The sequence below is a fragment of the Phaenicophaeus curvirostris genome, chromosome 6 (assembly GCF_032191515.1).
Source record: "Phaenicophaeus curvirostris isolate KB17595 chromosome 6, BPBGC_Pcur_1.0, whole genome shotgun sequence".
Taxonomy (NCBI): Eukaryota; Metazoa; Chordata; class Aves; order Cuculiformes; family Cuculidae; genus Phaenicophaeus; species Phaenicophaeus curvirostris.
This window is the reverse complement of record NC_091397.1, coordinates 58,016,685-58,035,321: the sequence shown is the minus strand read 5'-3', so window position 1 is coordinate 58,035,321 and position 18,637 is coordinate 58,016,685. Positions and strand designations below refer to the sequence as shown.

Below are 18,637 nucleotides of genomic sequence, written 5' to 3'. Positions count from 1 at the left end.
ATAGTATCTCCATAGTCTTGACGTACTTGGTTTTATTCATGGCCAAAGGTGGATGTTATCAATGCAAGGCACTTTTAGCCAGGAATTATTGTAATATACAAGCGAAGCTTGTTTGTTTTGTGTGCTATCTGTTGACATTCCCTAGGTACTAGAAGAAAATTACAGAGATAGACTTCTACTGTTATTGTCTCAGTGATAGGTCATATCTCCAAACAAACTGTATGAGGAAGGTTATGCTTTGGAATAACATCCTGTGTTTTCATGCTTAACCACTTTTCATTGATGGTCTGAAGTTGCATTGTATTAGCACAAAGTATTTTACAGAGTTAATTGATATTCCAGGTTTGTCCAGGGGAAAATCTACAGCTCCCCACAACATGCTTGACAAGTTATTATATTTACTTTAGCCAAAGCCCGAGTGTGCAGTATCCCTCTTGGAGGTGGTCTATTATTGGAGTCCCATATGCTTTTTGTTTGGGAAGAAAGCAGTCACTGTGTCATACTGTTACACAGGGTATTCTTTTTCAAGGATGTTGTTCCCTTGGGGACCATATCATGCCAGAGTTCCTAAGTCTAATAAGACCTTTGTAGCTCTTATTGTGTTAAAGTTCTGGGAGGGAAGCAGGAGTTAAACAGAAAATGTAATTCAAGCAACTATACTAGACCACATGTTGAAAAACATGACTGTTAAGGCAGAAAGGCAAAGGCTTCAAAAAGATTCCTGTTGTGGTAGTGTAACTTTTTGTGTTTCTTCCCAGTGAATCTAGAATGGAAAGGCAGGGGGTGATCTTTGTAGAATGTCTGGTTTCACTTGACAGTAATTAAAAATATATCAGCAGTTCCATGTCCTTGAAAATTATATCACAAGGCTTCAAAAGAAATGTTAAAGATTTTAACTTGAGGGGAATTTGTATATCCCACCACTAGAGAATGACAGAATGCTGGGGTTTTGTATATGCACATATAAGAGAATGATAGTATTTTTTTTTTTGAATGGCAAATGTGGCAATCTACCTCGCTTTCTACTCAAAATTCCAGTGTTGATCTAAGTAAATAATGTGCCTGAAACTTCCCCATATCACAATATGGGTAAGAAAATACATGGACAAGGTAGAAACCACATTTCATACCTTACAAGAAAAATTACAATAACCATGATAAACTAAAGATGTAATAATGCATCCATATTCGTGACATCCTTGATTCAACTAGATATGTTCCTTAATTTGTTGGCTAAGCTCGCGCTGAATTTCCAGCAGTGAAAGTGCAACTGATAAGAAGAACTGATGTTAAGCTGATAAAAACTTGATGAGAAGTCATGGTCTAGAGATCCTCAGGATTTTGGTTTCGCATGGAAATTTCATTTACTAACCAAGAAATAATCCCGGACGCACATCAGCTGTTTTCTTAAGAAAATAAATAGCATCAGCTTTTTCACAGGGACAGTACTTTTCCTTATCTGGAACCCCATTGGGATGCAAACCAATGCATGATACATAACTGGCTTTCAATGTTGCAGGATAATGAGGATAAAATAATGAAGATTAAAGAGCTTGGAGATTATACTTCTGTTTTTTTCTTCCCTGTTTATTCCAGCATCTGGTTTCGCAGCAGCGCCTTTTGATACAGGATGAATCAGTGAACTTGTTGAGTCTGTACACATCCCCTTCTCTGCCCAACATTACCTTGGGACTTCCAGCAGTACAACCTCAAATCAGTGTAAGTGACCAGACTCAAACCTTCCTGTCTACTTGTGTTTCCAGAAAACCTATTTTCTGACTGTTCTCTTTTTATAGCATTTTAGAACATCAGCATTTCAGAGTAGAAAACAGACTATTCTTTGCATTGGGCAACATCTGAACATTTAAGGGGAAAAAGTATATGAGGAGATTGTTTAGTATAAAAATTCAATTTATATGATCACCCCTACCTGGTAAATCTGAGGCTCGATGAAATAACTGAAAATTTTGCCAGTGCTCAAAACTTACATTTCTGATTTTCAGCAAAACATGTAAAATACTTACATACATTATATGGTGTTTCTACACAACTGTGTATGAATTCTGAAGAAATCTTAGCAATTTAAATTTCTTAGAACGTAAATTAATAATTTCTAAGGAAATACTTGGAAAGTAGAATTTTCTATGGTGTTAAAAAAATGTATCTCTAAAATCCACTATGGTTTGTAATAGGTGCTACTTTATTTCAGTGCTAAATGTAGTTTCCAGTTAAAGTTTCATGTTATTTTATGGCTTTTTCAGTACGTTTACTGTTCTCACCAAAAATATATTGCTGCAATCCAACATTTTAACATCAGATATAAACTTTACAAAGAAAATTGTATAAGCTGTAAATTGCTTCTCTAGAAGCCTTTCATGACATAAGCAAATTATTGGTTTTAAGGTATGGGAAAATGGAACTGATCATGATAAGTAGTGCTTACTTTTCTTGACAATACCATCAAAAACTTCCTAGCTATTTCACAAAAAATATAACCAGTTCAAAGAAATTTTATAACTTTAAAATGGAAATGAAAATATGTTTAATTTTCTCACTCAAGTCACATGAGCTTTTGATGTGGCCAGCTAGCTTCAAATATTACTTTTGGCATTTGAAAGAAAGAAAGGGTTTGATTTATGCAATTGATGTTTATTTCTATTACCAGTATATGCAGTTGCAAACTGCATGTAAAGTTTTCTTTGGTGTTTGTTTTTCAGGAAAGGGTGATAGCAGAGTGCGAAGTAAGCATACACTCAAAAAATATTAGTGAAAACCTTGGATTGCCTTGTTAGAATTTATGGAATTTGGAATGTCAAAGATACCTGTTTTTACCATGACATAACAAAAGTGGTTATCTGCAAGACTCAACTTGCTTATTTTTGTTAGTTTATTGTTATTCTTGCTGTAAAACTTGTTATTCTGCTTTAAACTGCTCTTTTAAGAAATATTTTTTTAACTAGACAAAGAACAAAGAAATATAAAGTATATTTTCAATGCTGAAGGGCCAAACCTTCCAAAAGCCTTAAACCAATAACTGCAACTTATAAGGACACTTCAAAATGCCACACACTACCACAACTCCTGATGATTCTGTAGATGAGAGTTTTAACTATACAAATTTACTTTGCAAAGGGTAAAATTTACATTTGTGCTGTCCTTCAGGGAGTCAGGGAGTGCTCCAGGAAAAGTAATAGCTTCCCATTACTACAGGTAATTATTTTGTTTTGTTGATTGGCTTGCTGCCTGATGGAAAGTTATAGAAAAAAAACAAGCCTTACTAATTCCGAACTCAATGGGAACTATTTCCTTTGATCCGCTATGTTCCTGTGCAGGAGGCTGGGGGAAGGTCTTCAGGAATTTTAAGGATAGATCTTTTCATTAATAATGTTCTAACGAGTAGCTCCTTATGCTTTTGCTTTCATTGCTGATTTTTTGCCAGTGGTTTCATTACTTGATTTCTCACAGTATTACATATAACCAGCATGTTCATCCTTCTGTTTCATCTCACAGTCGAAGTGTAAGATAGGAATGTTAACCTTTTCTTCTGTATGTATTCATAATGTATGACATCAGCCCATCTAATCAAGTGGAGGTACAAATTGCCAAGTGTATGAAAAGCAGTTACCAGCGCTGCTGTTCTTTCACAGGCTTCATCGTCATTCAAAGAAAAGCAGAAGGGGGAGACCCAGTCGCTCAGACAAGGAGTGACCTTGGCTGGACAGTATGGGGGGAACATTCCTTCATCCTCAACTCATCCTCACGTTGCTTTGGAGGGAAAACCAAATAGCAGCCACCAAGCTCTCTTGCAGCATCTGTTACTGAAAGAACAAATGAGACAGAAAAAACTGCTTGTGACTGGTAATGATCAAGGATTCAACACGATAATAATTTAAAATGGTTTTAATGACGGTTGTATTCTTGTGAAACTAAATGTGGTAATACAGAAACTAGACATCCTAAGTCTTGGGAAAATTGGGAGGATGGGATTAAAAAGGACAGCATCTTTGTTTCCCCCCTTTAATGATTCTGCTCCAGTCTGTTAGTCTGAAAGAATTCAGTGATTACAGAAGAGAAAATGATTACTTCATCACATTCTTTTGCAGCTGCTGAACTTCCCAGCATGGCAAGGCACGTGGTACATGTCCCACTGCATCAGTGCTGATGCAGAGTTCTGCAATGTACACCCCTCTTTTCATTGAAAGCTTTCTCTCCTGTTAGAACTGTTAGTTTGTTGTTCTTCACATGGGAGTGAAATGTCCCTGTTTTGCAGGAGCGGTTCCTCTTCATCCACAATCTCCTTTAGCAGCAAAGGAGAGAGTCTCACCTGGCATAAGGGCTGCTCACAAACTGCCTCGCCACAGGCCACTGAATCGAACCCAGTCAGCTCCTCTTCCTCAGAGCACTTTGGCTCAGCTGGTCATCCAGCAGCAGCATCAACAGTTTTTGGAGAAGCAGAAACAATACCAGCAGCAAATCCACATGAATAAGGTGAGTTCCCAAAGTACAGAATTTCCAATAGACATACAGGTTGAAAACAAGGAAGTTCAGGTATTGGTGCTGTGTGGTTGTGGACAGCAGACAGGTTCTTGCACAGGTATTTTGTTGTGCATCGTTGGTTTATACATTTGTGTGGGTCTTCAGTTTTCAGCTTCTGAAATATGCTACAAATTTGTGGTCCTTGATATCAGTAAGAATACAATTCAGTGAAATAGGATACAAAGCATCTTACAGGTTTAAATTACAGGTGGTTTCCTGTTGAATGGTAAATGATGCCTTTAAGACTACGGGATTTCTATCCAACTTTTCAATGTGCACTTCTGAGCTTCAGCAGTCATTCCAGTTAGCTGCCTTTGAATTGTATTTTAAGCTTTGTCATGAACTAATATATGGAGTAAATATGGAATTCATTTGAACTCAAATCAGCTGGTTAAATTTACTTTTTTTCTGTGTCAGAAACTTATTTAAACTCTGGAGAAATGTTTAATCTGCTTTTATCATACCAACTTTTTCCTCTGTAAGTCAATTAGTAGCATGGAAGTTTGTTATCTATATATGATATAAAATTATCATATAAGGAGAAAGAGAAGAATGTGTTATTGCTCACATCAGATACTGAGTTGAATTGAGCCCCTTTCCCTGTAGAGTAACACCTTGTTCTGAGCGGGGGGAGAAAGAAAAGGGACCATCCATTTATAAACAAAGAGCAACAGAATCTGAAGAGATTTATCAGGACCTAATGCTTCTACAACAAATGTGATGCTGTTCCCTGCTCTAAAATGAAGATATACAAGTATTTAAATGATTTCATCTGAAGAAGATTTTTCTGTATTTCCTACATAACTTTGCAAAAGTTGTTCGTTGGATCTCCTATAGTAATTCAAACATATTCCTCATGCATCTTTAGTTATCTTCTTTTGTTTGAGGGTTATGTAATAACTATATATAAGAGGCAATGGTAAAGAAGAAAAGATGAAATGTGGGCATTCAGTCCTTGTACCTAAGACAAAAAGAAAAAAAAAAATCAATCCACCTTAGTGGGTGAACTTATTGGGGGGGTACTGATTCTTTGGAATCTACTGAGAATTCCCAGCAAAATTAGAAACAAACCTAGAGTTTAAGTACATAGTTTGTACAGTCGTTTGGTTATTAAATCTTGCCTTAATTAGGAAAAATGAAGACCAGAAAACTTCAAAGTTCAGAGCTGATCCTTGCATGTTAACCCCTCTCAGCTTGGGTGTTTTGATTACTCAACTAGGACTCCAGTTGGCTTTTCTTTGAGTATGCATTCCATATGTTTAATCAAGATGGCATATGTATATCTCATAGCCTCAGGTTTTGAAAATATTTCACCTGCCCTCAATTGTCTGAAGAGAAAAGAATTTTTATCGGTAAAGTGACAGATCTTTTATCAGTAAAGTCTTTGTGCTGTTTGTGGGTATTGACTACAAACGATCAGTTCATGCATTCCTCACAAAGCAAAGGTCCCCACTGACATGTTTTTGTTAGATCTTGTGCTTATTGACATAAATTCTACCGTAGCATCTGGGGATATGTGCTGCGGCATATAGGCACATTCGTTTTGAATGTGAAAATTAAACTTGAGTCTCATAAATGCATTTCTAGTCACATGGGACTAGGAATGCACTGCACCTCACAAGAGGTGGGCTGGATAAGGAAGTAAAAAGGCTGCGGTTGTTTAGGGATAATGCTTGTTTCAGAAACATTTCTTCTCAGTTAAACTGCAATGAAAATATATGTTAAGGAGTATAATTCTTTCTCAGACTTGAAATATGCTTTCATTCTCACATGGCTATTTGTGATAAAGAGAAAAAACAATTCCTTCATTTAAAACCTAGTGAGCCTAGCTTTTATTCTCTGCCGTGTAGGCTATACGCATATGCAGGTAGCAGGAATTGAAGTATATCCTTGGGCTTTTCGCTCCCTTGAACATCCATAACCTGCTTCTTTTGCCTCAATTACTTCTCAGTCTCCTCTATCCCCACTCCTAGAACAGCTAGTTGTCATTGGGATGAAGAACCATTCTGATGAATAGTACTGAAAAATGTCAGTGCTCTAATCATGTGTCTGCCCTCTGCAGGCAGGCAGAACACCGGGGGGCTTTCTTACGTACTTGAAGAAGAAAATATATGTTTAGCCTGTAAACAAGAGAATGAGTAAAGATCAAATCATGGAGTATCTTTTAAGTACTGAATATGAAGCTATATTCTTTAACCCTTTAACTGAAAGGTTCAGTTTGAACGTCTGTGCCTACATAAGGGATTTTTACTTTGCTACCATGGTGGAATATATTTTGTTCAATCTTAAAACTTGCCTGTTTGCAGTTGAAGTTATTTGTTCATTACATAATTTGCATGGCTTTACAATCAAACTTCGACTCTAAAAAGCAGAGCTATTTCAGCCTTTAAACAGTACGTATTCTAGACCATGTAGCAAAGCAACCCAGTATCTTCTCATTTCTTAGCACAAGTTTAGGCATGTATCAAGAGAATACACATACATGTTGTTTTCCATTGTTCTGTACCTTACAATTTTGTTCACACTCTTTATAGTGAAATCTACACAGAGGTATAAGGCCATCCTTTTCAGTCATGAAAAATGTACATTTGTTAGCTTTGGTTTGGATTTGTTGATTGTTTTGTTTTTTTTATAATAAAGAATACTCAAACATCCCCTGAAAGTCTTTGGTGAAAAAGACAAGAACTATTTTAAGCTCACAAATCTTATGAAATGACAGTTGATCAAGAACTTAGAACAAGTTAATATCTTCTTTTTCTTTTCCATTTTTCTTCTGTTCTTCCTTATATTTAGGACTTCAGGTACTTAATAGATTTCAACTGAACTCCGTATTTGAATGTTTGCAATGAACTGAGATGATATGGCATTTGTCAGCACTTCCTGAAAATTGGTTCGGGACAGACCTTTTTTTTAGATGTATAAGTGAATCTTGCTGTATCAGCAAAAAGACGAAGAGAGCAGTTTTCTTCCGACCCCATTGATCTTGTCTTTATCCTGTATTAAAACACCATTTCTTTTCTTTCATGCCATTGCTGCTGCAAGGGTGATAACAAGCAAAATCTAACATAGGTTGGGGTAAAGCATTGTCGTGGATCATTCCCGTTCTCAAAAGAAACAAGTCATTGCCAAGAGGTGTGCCTCTGTCCTTAATAACAAAGAGAAGATCCCCTATGGATTATTTCTGGTCAGCTGTCAGATGCCAGGCTTTTGATGTGGGAAGCAGTATACGTCTCTACTGAAGTCTGACATCTATACCTGCGGGATCTGGTACGCTGACCTTTGGAAAACATTCTGCAAAACTTGAAATCCCATCCAAAAATAGGTAGAAACCCTCATCCCAGCTTTCTGGGGAAAATATAATAATGAATGTGAAGTAACCTGAACTCCACTTGTCTTAGTGAGGATCGTCTTTGTCGTTGTCAGCTTTAATATACTTCTGTCCAAATGACAGCTTATTTCCTCATAAGGCCCTTTGATCACCCTTGCAGATCATTCTGCTCAATAAAGAGAGTCCCGAGTCTGAAACCCCAAGTTACAATTAATGCAATCAAGTACCAAAGTGCCGCTGCTACAGTAAAATACATAAAATCTTGATGTTATTTGTGTATCTCTGTACCTAGAAACTTTGACCCTACCTCTTGCAGAAAAAGGGGTGTTTTTGATGCAACTAATGCACGTGTACTAGCAGTAATCTGCCTTCAAGAAAAATCTCAGAAATCATAATATGAAGAGTGTGTGAAGAAAATCCCTCTGTTTTTAAAGGTTATTTTTGTCACATATGATGAATAAAGTCCTGCCTCTGTTGAAACTAAACAAGGACTGCACTGGGACTAAGGTTTTATTTGATTGATGTGAGAAGCCTACATGTGTTCTTAAAATAATGTATTCATAGCATTTTGACAGTTTTCAGTGGCAAAATCCTCCTCTGTATTGAAGTAGTAAAGGTTAAAATAATGGGGCAGTTGGTAGTGTGCATTAAAGTATGGGTGCGGCATGGATAATGTTAAAGCTTAGATAAAGAATACTTTAAATTCAGTTTTCATTCCAGGATGGTAATTGGTTTAAAGCATCTTTGTACAGGGAACCAGTGACTAGGCAAGACTGTGAGGTAAAAAAGATTCATGACAAAAATATATAGGAAGTGAAAAGTCATTAGTGCCTTGGCTGGTGATCATATATGACCACTATCTGTTAATAAAAACTGAAAAATAATTTCTAAGTTTCTCTTAGGAAGATTATTTGTTGTCAAGAGGAATATTGACAATATACAGTTAACCCCAGATTAATTATTCATTTCTCTGGGTGATATTTAATGAAATATGGAAGACTGGATCAGGTTCAGCTGGAGTAAATTAATCTAGTTTCGTTAAATGTACTACAACTGAGACTTTGGTTTTCCAGCTCATTCATCTAGCTAGCACCTTCTGAAGTTGAGAGGTAGCACATTTCTTCTTTCAAATATTGCTTATAGTAGGGGATTGTTTTGGATGAAACTACAACAACAGTTGACTGTGTTTGGAAATGAAAAAAATTCCAGAGCTTTTTCTCTTTTATTGAAAACCTATATTTAAGCCATAATGCAAAAGAATTCTTTTTGATAGATAAATACCTTCCTTGGAAATGTTGTACTAGATGAGTAAAGGAGACAACAGTAAGCAGGTGTTTCAGTAAAGCTAGAGACATGCATAGGTGGTCAAAGTAATCTGGTAGCCGTAGGAGAGAAGGAGAAAAAAGTGTGTTCCATAAGTACATACAGGAATTTTTAGAAATGACTGCTGTGTATTTAAAATGAGCAATTAATTAAGGAAAGAAATACATGGGGTGGCTGTTGTAAGATTTTGTGCTTTGTCTATTTGTAAAGAGGCTTTATTTAAAATATTGTATTTTACAAAAGCTTATAATTCCTAAGGAGGAACAAAGGCAGGAGCTGTGACTGAAGGGACCTATAATGTGGTCTGTTACAATGTCCATATTATTTATACGCAATCTTTGATATTTCTGTGCAATCAATAAGGTTAGATTGTGTTTGATGGGTTTTTTTCAGTTGGACTCTTGCAGTTATACAATGGAGCTGATGTCTGTAAGTGCTTCCTCTCCTACTGACACTATTTGCTTTGGCTCATGTGCATCCCTTACAGTTTAATTTCCTGAAAAATAGAAGGAAAAAAAATATAGGTTACATTAGCATGAAAACATTTTTGAGTGAGTCCTTTAGTTGGAATAGCAATAACAGTAAAGTGTATTGGTTAAAGAAGACCAATCTGTACAACTCTAATTTGTACAATAAACCATAAAACTCAAATTACGCAATCACTTTTTAAAAATAAAAGATATGCATTAGAATGAGGAGAAAGTCTTTCATGTATCTACAGATAAATTCAGAAAAAAAGCGGCAAGTGGGGCTTTAAAGTGAAAAATTTAAACATTAAGTGTAAGCAGAAGTATCCAGCTGCCCAGAGAAAGGATTTGAGCAGTTTTTCATTCAGGACTCATTTTTTCCTATGTAATTCAACTTTAGTTAGAGAGATAAGATAGAAATATTGACTCTAAATTGATATCTTTGCATGTCTCCAGTTACATAATTTTCCACGGTAGTACCAGGAGATATGATACAAAATAAGATGTAGCTGACTTAGGAGAACTGAACAATCTCCTCAAAATGCCACTTATGTAATTACTGGAACAAGATGGGGCCAAGCTGCTCTTAAAAAACACTTTAACGATCATGAAAGCACGATAGTGATACAGAGAAAGTAGTCAGCTGTGGCTGAGCAGACTGAGCAGCAGGAGTGGTTTTCAGGTTTTGTGTCCTCTTGTCTCCCCTCCTCCCCTTGCCATCCACTCATTTTTATCATGCTCCATATTATGAGATTAAATGACTGTAGTGCCTTACAGCCCCTTGCCTGAGGCTTAGTTAAAGTCACAGCGTAAAGAATGTTTTTAATAAGATTTTGCAGTAAAGATGATAGTATGAATGCACTGTGTAAATACATAAAGACTTTCATTTCACAGAGTTCTAGAAAATTTAATTTATTTAGCTCCTCCTGTTGCCAAAGTCTGGAGCAAATCGCCTGCTGACTTCCCTAGCGTGGGAGAAGGCCCTAAAAGAGGGACTCTGCAAACTGAATTGCACACAAATACCCCTCTAGTCTGCACAGCCCCTCTAGGTGTGCTTGTATCACTGCACTGATTACAAGCAAAACAGTGTTTGAAGGTGTTCCATATACAGGCGATATACTGCAATCCATCATGTGTTGCCTTGGAAAACTCAGCAGCAGATCCGTGCCGTACAGCAGCACAAAGAAAAAGGATTCTGACATAAAAGCAAAAAAAAAAGCATAAAAGAAAGGAGAGCAGTAATGAGCTAAATATGCATCTTAACTTTGCTCTGGACATGCACTCATTTTCTCTTGGCTTTGCCTCCAGTATAACCCACCTGATGTCAAGTAAGTGGCACATGGAATGGTTTACAGATGGATCAGCATCAGTGACTCTTGTAGCTGTGTATGATTATCTGTCACACAGATGTTTCAGCTTGTATTTGCTTGCTAGCAGTCAGCCAAGCGGCCAGCCCTGCCTTCCCTTTCTTGCTTGAGGAATGGAGAGGGCTCACCCCCAGATGTTTAACTGAGGGACAGAAAGGAGTGTACTCAAGCTAAATAGATGTGGTTAGCTTCAGTGCCTTCATGGTCAGCATCAGCTCCTGAGAAACGGCTGGAAAAGATTTATGGGTTTGATCTGAGAAATTTTCCAGATGCTGCTTACTAAAAGGAGACACTCTGCATTAGTTGTAGTAGTAAGGATTCCCTAGCTTGGAGCATGCCACCTGCAGCCCACAGGATACGTGTGTTGTGATTTGCCAGTTCCTACAGTAAGGAAAAGGAGTTTTTTGTTTGTTTCATTTATAGTAAGCCATTAAATTCTCAGTACTCCCAAAAAATGAAGGTTTGCTGTGTCTGAAATCTGTAGACTTCCACTGTGGAATTTTTTTTCTCCACAGATGTGAGGTGTATGCATCAGAGCATCAACTGGAACTGCATAAACAGGTCTTTCGACTCTCGCTGATTTTGTGGGAGTTCCTGAATCCAGCTGCAGCTTCTTGATCATAAGTTTACATGACAACCCTACCTTTCGCTAGATGGCATTTCTCTATATGCATTAGCAAACAGACTACAACTAGGCGGTCCACAATTTGTGACAAGAATAGCTATACTGAAGCCATCCAGGCTAAAACTCAGTTTGAATGACTTGATAGTTGGGGGCAGGCAGATAAAAAGAGGAAAGTACTTAAGAATAATCATAAAAGGTGGGTTTTTCTCTCTCTCTCAGTATATTTGAACTTGGGAATACAAATCAGTATTCGCTTGAAATCAAGCGGGCCAGCTGGATAAATGATAATTACTCACTTGACCCTGCAGATGCTTACTCACATGTCTAATATATGTCTCTTTGAACAAAGCAGGGATTTTTTTTTCAATTTTGACCTTTTGGATTACATTGTACTCTTTTGAAATACGTTTGCTACATCTTAAATAGTAGAGCATAAGCTATACTTGATTGCAGTGCTCAGCATAGCTCTACAGTAGCACTTAATTGTGTAAAATAGGGATACCTGTGACATGCATAACAAAAGCTTTTGTCTTTCCAGTCATGGACAGACATGCTTGTAGTCTCTTTGTGCCACAGAAGAGGCGACCAACACCAGCTTTTTGTCACTGCTCCTTTGTTGACTGTTAGCGCCTTAATGATTTCATTGATAGAGAAGCTTGTGTTACTATTCCCTTATTTGCTTATAACAAAATATTAACCGGATTCCTAATTTTATTATATCTTTAGAGTTCCTTTATGATTTTGTGTTGTAGAAAAATGAACTGTAATATAATTAAATTAATTTCTGCTTTTATTCTTGAAGAGTATGAAGGGAGACTAATTTATTTTGATTACCAGCTGTAGCAGTGCAACAGATGTGTAATGCTTGCAGTATTTTGCGTTATTTTCTCTGTGTGTTAATCTTTTAGTCACGCACAGTACATCGCTACTGGGGTTTGCTGTGGAAGCTTTAATTTTGTCAGTGCCAATCTAGTACTTCTTGGTGTATGGCATCAGTGAAAGGAGTCAACAACTGTTTCCCTCCTTCTTTTTTTTCCAGATGCTTTCTAAATCCATTGAGCAGCTCAAGCAGCCTGGAAGTCACCTGGAGGAAGCTGAAGAAGAGCTTCACGGAGATCAATCGATGCAGGAAGAGCAAGCTCCCGCGAGCGGTGCCAGCGTTAGGGCTGAGAGCAGCAGTGCTGGTGTGGATGACAGAATAGGACAGCAGGTGGGGGCTGTGAAAGTCAAAGAGGAGCCACCGGACAGTGATGAGGATGTTCAAACCCAGCAAATGGAATCTGGGGAGCAAGCTGCTTTTATGCAACAGGTAATAGGCAAAGATTTAGCTCCAGGGTTTGTAATTAAGGTTATTATCTGAATGTCACATGCATTTTCTAGGCTTTAATAAGCAATTGTGTTTTGATTCACTGATCTAGCAAATCCTGATTTACTGTTCAAAGAATCTAACAGGCAGAAGTGTTGTATGCACATGTGAAAACATAGTGAAGCTCATCCTTATGGCCACTAATTGAGAAGATACCTGTTGCAGTCAATCATTCTACATGAATCACTGCGTAATAGCTGATAGACTTTGTATTAGCCCAGGATTACGTTACATTGCTTAGTTCTAGTGAAAGCGAACTTGTATCACCTAGCTTGTTGAGATCAGCAATTGCTGGAGTTACTTTCCAGATCTGATTGATGAAACATTCTTCTCTGGTTTTGAATCCTCTGACTTCAGCTTTCAGCTATCTGTATATACTGTATCATACTGTAGTCTTGAACACTGTTGATTTTAGGGTATTTTTTCCCCAGTAGACAGGTACTGACTGCTATATCAGTGGTCCCCGGCTGGTGTATAAAATATAATTTAGAGAAGAATACAAGGTGGCTGTAAAGAGGCAAGTCAAGGCACCATTTTAAAATGGCATTTTTTTCTTTTTTGCACTGCATAGTTAATTTTTCATTCTGTCTTATTTGATGATACTGTTCACAGAGACATCCTTAAATGAAACAGATGCAAGTACTGGTGAGAAGCAAAATGCAGCATTAGGTTCCAATCAGTTATCAGGATATTGCAGGAAAAGCACGGAACTGTTATCATCAGCATCATCTGATATCCAATCACTTGTTTATTTTTTTACAATAAAGACTAATCACACACTATCGCATAACCTTTACTGCTAGGTCTCATGAACAAATACTAAAATAACAACTGTGCATAAAATGTCAACTAGGCAAAAAGAAACTTCAGATTGTCGGCGAGCATTTCACCAAAGCTGGAAAGCACAGGGCGTTCGTGCAGCCAGCAAGCTGGGGTCCCTCTCCGTGGCTGTAAGATCAGGCAGAGTGAGGCTGGATGCAGTGGAAAGCCTTGTTTATTTAAGTCAATACTTTGTCAGGTCCCTGCTGTTCTCCTGCAGAAAAGTGATTTTGGGAGGGGGGGCAGGAAATGCCTTATGGAAACAGGAAGCTCAAGTGATTCATGTGCTGAGGAATGCGGGATGGGGGGGACACGGGCAGCGCTCCCTCTGTTTTTAAAGGCACTCTATGAATTGATTTATTGTCAAAGAAAATAACAAAGCGAGTAGGGAAATTGTTAAGGAAGCTTTCCAGTGAAACATTTCCTTCATATTCCCTTTTGATATGTTTACCTTGTTTTATAGGTTTACTTTTGTTAAGCTAGTTAAAGATTCATTGTATTAAGATCCCCTTTAATATGGATAATCCCAAACTGACCTGGAATCCTTGTCAGGTTTTTTTTTCTATTAAAAATATTTATATTTCTAAAGCTGAGGTATTTTTAAGGTGCAGTATCCTGTTTCAAAAGAGATAGCTGTTTTGCCAAATGTAGAAATTGTTCTAAAATATGTTATTAGCATGCGTTGTTTACATTACACTCCAATACGATTAAATCTCTTTTAAAATTTTGCAACTTCTAAAGATAAAATATCCTTTTCCTTAGAAGTTCTCCAAACAAATGACTAAGTAGATGCTATAGAATGAAAGGACTTCTGAAACGAGAAGGTCGTATTTGATAGGAAAAATTTAATAATTGAGAAAATACAGGTGATTTTTATGTGTATTTCATATTTGAACAGAAATCTTTCCCCATTTTGGAAGAAAAAAATACATTCTTATTCAAACAGTGAAGCATGTAGAAATGAAATTCTATGTTTTTTCCCATTCTGTATAATTTTGATTTTCTTTAAAACCTAACTTCAGCTTCATCAAAAAGGGATAGTGCGTCTTTTAAAATACATTTTCTTTGGGGAGAAACTTGCAAATGAGAAGACTTTTGTATAATATTGCTTCAAAGACATGTATACACAAACAAAAAAAGATATTTTTATAATGTTATTCAGGTCAGAAACCCTAATACAATAGTGGATTAATTTTAGAATCTTTCAAATTTGGATAAAATTAAAATAGAGAAACTACCTGGAACCAGTGAAAAGGAAAACTGGGCTTAAACAACCACATTTCTAATTATTAATTGTCTCTTACATTTTAAATCTACTGTATTTATTATAATTTACACCCTTAGAGGTGATCTCTTGTTTTGTGTTGTAAATATATTCTGTTTGTATGTTCCCTTTTTTTGCCTTCTGGTATAAGTCTCTTCCTTTCTCAAATAAAGTTTTTTTTTAAAAGATCCCCTTCCAGATATCTGACTTTGTGTAAAGTTGATAACTTAGTTGTGCTTTTGCTTTGTATAACCGAATATGTTCGCTACGCATTGTTAAAGCAATTCAAGCTTTCAGAAACAAGGTTTTTGTTAGATGATTCTTACAATGATTACACAAAGTCTTTTTTGGTCTCTTGTTTTATCCTACATCAGCCATAATAAGTTTTAGTGAATGTGGAAATAGTATTGCTGCATGCTCATTCTCCCATCGTGGCATCTGTCTTGAACATGTGATCATAGATGGTACCATATAGGAAAGGTAAAGGCAAATCCTAGTTCCTTGGCTCCTAATTATCCAAAATTCAAATGAACTGAAATAATTTCCGTGACATTTCTATAATTTGCCCAGAAGTCTAAAGTTGTTGATCTGAAAATGAGCTTATACTGACCTCTCTCTGATATTCCTCAAGACCTTTGCAAAACTAGAGTCTGCCTGTAAGTGTGCTGGGGAGGAGGGAATCCACAAGCTTTGCAGACTTTAAACCAGTTACCTAAGACAGTGAATTCCTACTTTAGAAACACCTAAGCGCTTCTTTGAAGATGTTAAGTGCCTTCCTGATTTGTGGTATTTCCTAAATGTTGCTTCAGACCTACAGAGAGAAACAGTTTCTACTGCAAACCTATCTCTGTTGTTAAAGCACATCAATTATTACTACCAAATGAGTTCAGATAATTGTTGCATTCTAGCTCTTCTATCTGTTCATTTAAATTGCAAAGGCTCTTAACAGCTTCAATTCTGGTATAGTTTTAACTAAAATAAAATGCTTTCACCAACATAAATATGTAAGAATACATATTTATAAAAATCAGTTTTAATTATTTTCAGTGATATAACAGCAAAATAATATTTCCTCAGTCATACATAAAAAGTATAAGCAACAAAGTTCAGTTTTAGGTTAGGAAACTTAACTGGCATTAACATTAGTACATTAAACTGCTTGCCCTGTTGATTATTACGTATTTAGAATTTTTGCCTATAAGTCAGTCATGCTTTCCAAGGGGATATTATTGAGATGCTTTTGTTTAAATACTCATGTCAGAATTAATAGAGCAACCATAAATGTTTTCAGTTTACAACATTCCTGTTTTGGAGGCTGCACCTAGATTTAGTGTAAATTATTTGTTTACTGTGCATCAAAGCACCCATAATCGAGAAAACAATCATTATTTAATACAATACTGAATTCCATTTCCAGGAATGATGTGCGTATCTCTTTTTTTTTTTTTTAACAATAGATGCTTATTCTGCCCTGTTGTCCAAAATATAAAGCCCACATAGCTGCCAGATGAGAATTAATTACTACTAAATGAAAGGAAATGCTTCGTACTATTTATATAGTCAACACACACCTTACTGGAATGTAGATACTGTACTATTAGCCTTTTTTCATTTTCTTGTATTAAAAAAATATGATTAAAAGCTGAATGCCTCAACAAAGCAGGAGCACTCCAGATACTATCATCACTCATCCTTTCTATTGAGCAATTCATTCATGCACTATCTTCATTCCATCTTCATTATCATCAGGATTTCTATGACTTACTCCATGTTACGTAACCCGACTATACCCTGGTTTTATCTTCACTGGCATTCTGAGGTAAAAAAATCTATAAACACTATTCCCAAACACTAATCTAAAAATGCTTACTTATTTCTCCCCGTTATGAACATTTCACAATTTACAGCCAAAATTAGCTAAGCCAAGTTAATTTCCTTATTGTATCCTGTCCCACTAGCAGCACGTCCTACTTATCCACTTAAGAGATGTTTGTTTGCTTTTCATTTATTTGTTTAGTTTCTGATTTCCTTATGCAGTTCCCATCATCTGGGTGGTAGCAAGGCTTTTGTACCTTGTTTCTCAGTGGAGGAGTACAATAGAATATCATATATGGAACTACTGTTCAGGCAACTAAAGGAAGAGCATCTTGTATAAAATTATCTTATCTTCTCTATTGCTCTAGTGCAATCCCAGTGATTTTTGTGAATTTTTACCATGCTGTTTGGTAGATGCTTTGCATTTGGTAGACTTTTTGCGTTGCCTTTTTTTTTTTTCTCCTTTAACTCAGCCTAATTTGGAGCTAGCTTGAAAGGTGAAAGTTATAATTATATCAACCTGCATAGCCAGTGGAAAGACACGCTTACTCACACCCACAAACAGCACTGGGAAGGGGCATCCTTTAGGTGTACCCTGGTTTCTGGTCCCCATTCACTGAGCCCAACTGACATGCTTCTTTTGCTTCTGGCCCCCATTACTCATCTAGCCCGTGCAGCCTAACTTCCCTGGCTGTCTGTGGGTACTCAAAGCTATGGGAGACACCAAGGGTTATTTCGGCAGCAGCTACGCATTGAAAAGGTAATAGTTCAGCAACCCAAAATCATTGTTCAGCAACGTCTAATTCTCTGTGATGACTGCACAGGGGCCTCAGTCACTAGAGTTGATTTGACAGACTATAGATACATACTTGTAGGTGATTCAGTGCTTTAAATAGCTGATTAGATGAGATGTTTTGAATCTGGCTGTGGAGCCACATCTCCATAGTTGAAGTGTCTGTATCGACTCTTAACAGTTCATAGCCCTGATATATAGGGGAACTTACTTGGTTGAAGGATCCACCATTGAAAAGTACGTAGCTCTCCACACACTCAGTCCTTCCAAGGTGGTAGCTTGTTAGATTTTTGGCCTCGAGAAGTGCTGGAGAGAAGGGCAGGAGAAATGGAAATGTAAGTTTTGAACAGTCTCAGATTTCCAAATAAACCTTTTACCCCTTCTCCTTCCTCCCTCCCTCCCTAAATAAGGTAGAACGCATGATCTTACATCTACTAGCTCAATTCACCTTTGCTGTTTTGTCTTTTTCTTGTAGGCTACCTTAGTTGCCTCCTAGAACTGTTCAGCCAGTAAGAGGGGCACTAACCTTATATCTTCCTCTCCTTCCTCAAGCCTGTGAGTGCACAACCCCAGTACAACCCCTACATAACACAAGCTGGCACTATGATTTCTGGGATCACACTTGAGCCATACACTGGATGGGGTGAAGTGCTGTGTAGTTGGATTTGGTTTGTGAAAATTTTTTATCTCTACTCTTAAGGTCCTGTCTATTTCTTACCAAGTTTTTAACTGTGGTCTTTGAAAATGTGGGTTTATATCAAATACTACAGGAAGAATAATTCTTTCTTTTATGCAACTTCTACGTGAAAGTACACAATGATAATACTTACAAGTAATTCTTCTTTCCCAGTTTGATTTGAAAATCATACCTTTTTTTTCCAGAAAGTATCAAATCTTTCCTAATAATTGCCAATGAGGTGATTATTTGTGTTTG

The 18,637-nt window shown here is 36.9% G+C and overlaps 1 protein-coding gene across 17 annotated transcripts in view; it reads left to right on the top strand.

Moving 5' to 3' along the window:
* The window catches only part of HDAC9 (histone deacetylase 9), a 420,133-nt gene that overhangs the window by 234,291 nt on the left and 167,205 nt on the right, over positions 1 to 18,637 (top strand). For 13 of the 17 annotated variants that reach the window (XM_069860332.1, XM_069860322.1, XM_069860320.1 and 10 more), the window contains 5 exons: positions 1,597 to 1,719; positions 3,163 to 3,210; positions 3,648 to 3,858; positions 4,271 to 4,488; positions 12,686 to 12,955. In XM_069860332.1, coding sequence (XP_069716433.1) covers positions 1,597 to 1,719; positions 3,163 to 3,210; positions 3,648 to 3,858; positions 4,271 to 4,488; positions 12,686 to 12,955 — 870 coding nt within the window. Of the gene's footprint in view, positions 1 to 1,596; positions 1,720 to 3,162; positions 3,211 to 3,647; positions 3,859 to 4,270; positions 4,489 to 12,685; positions 15,284 to 18,637 lie in introns of those variants that run through there. The other 4 variants (XM_069860325.1, XM_069860324.1, XM_069860323.1 and 1 more) reach the window with 2 other exon arrangements.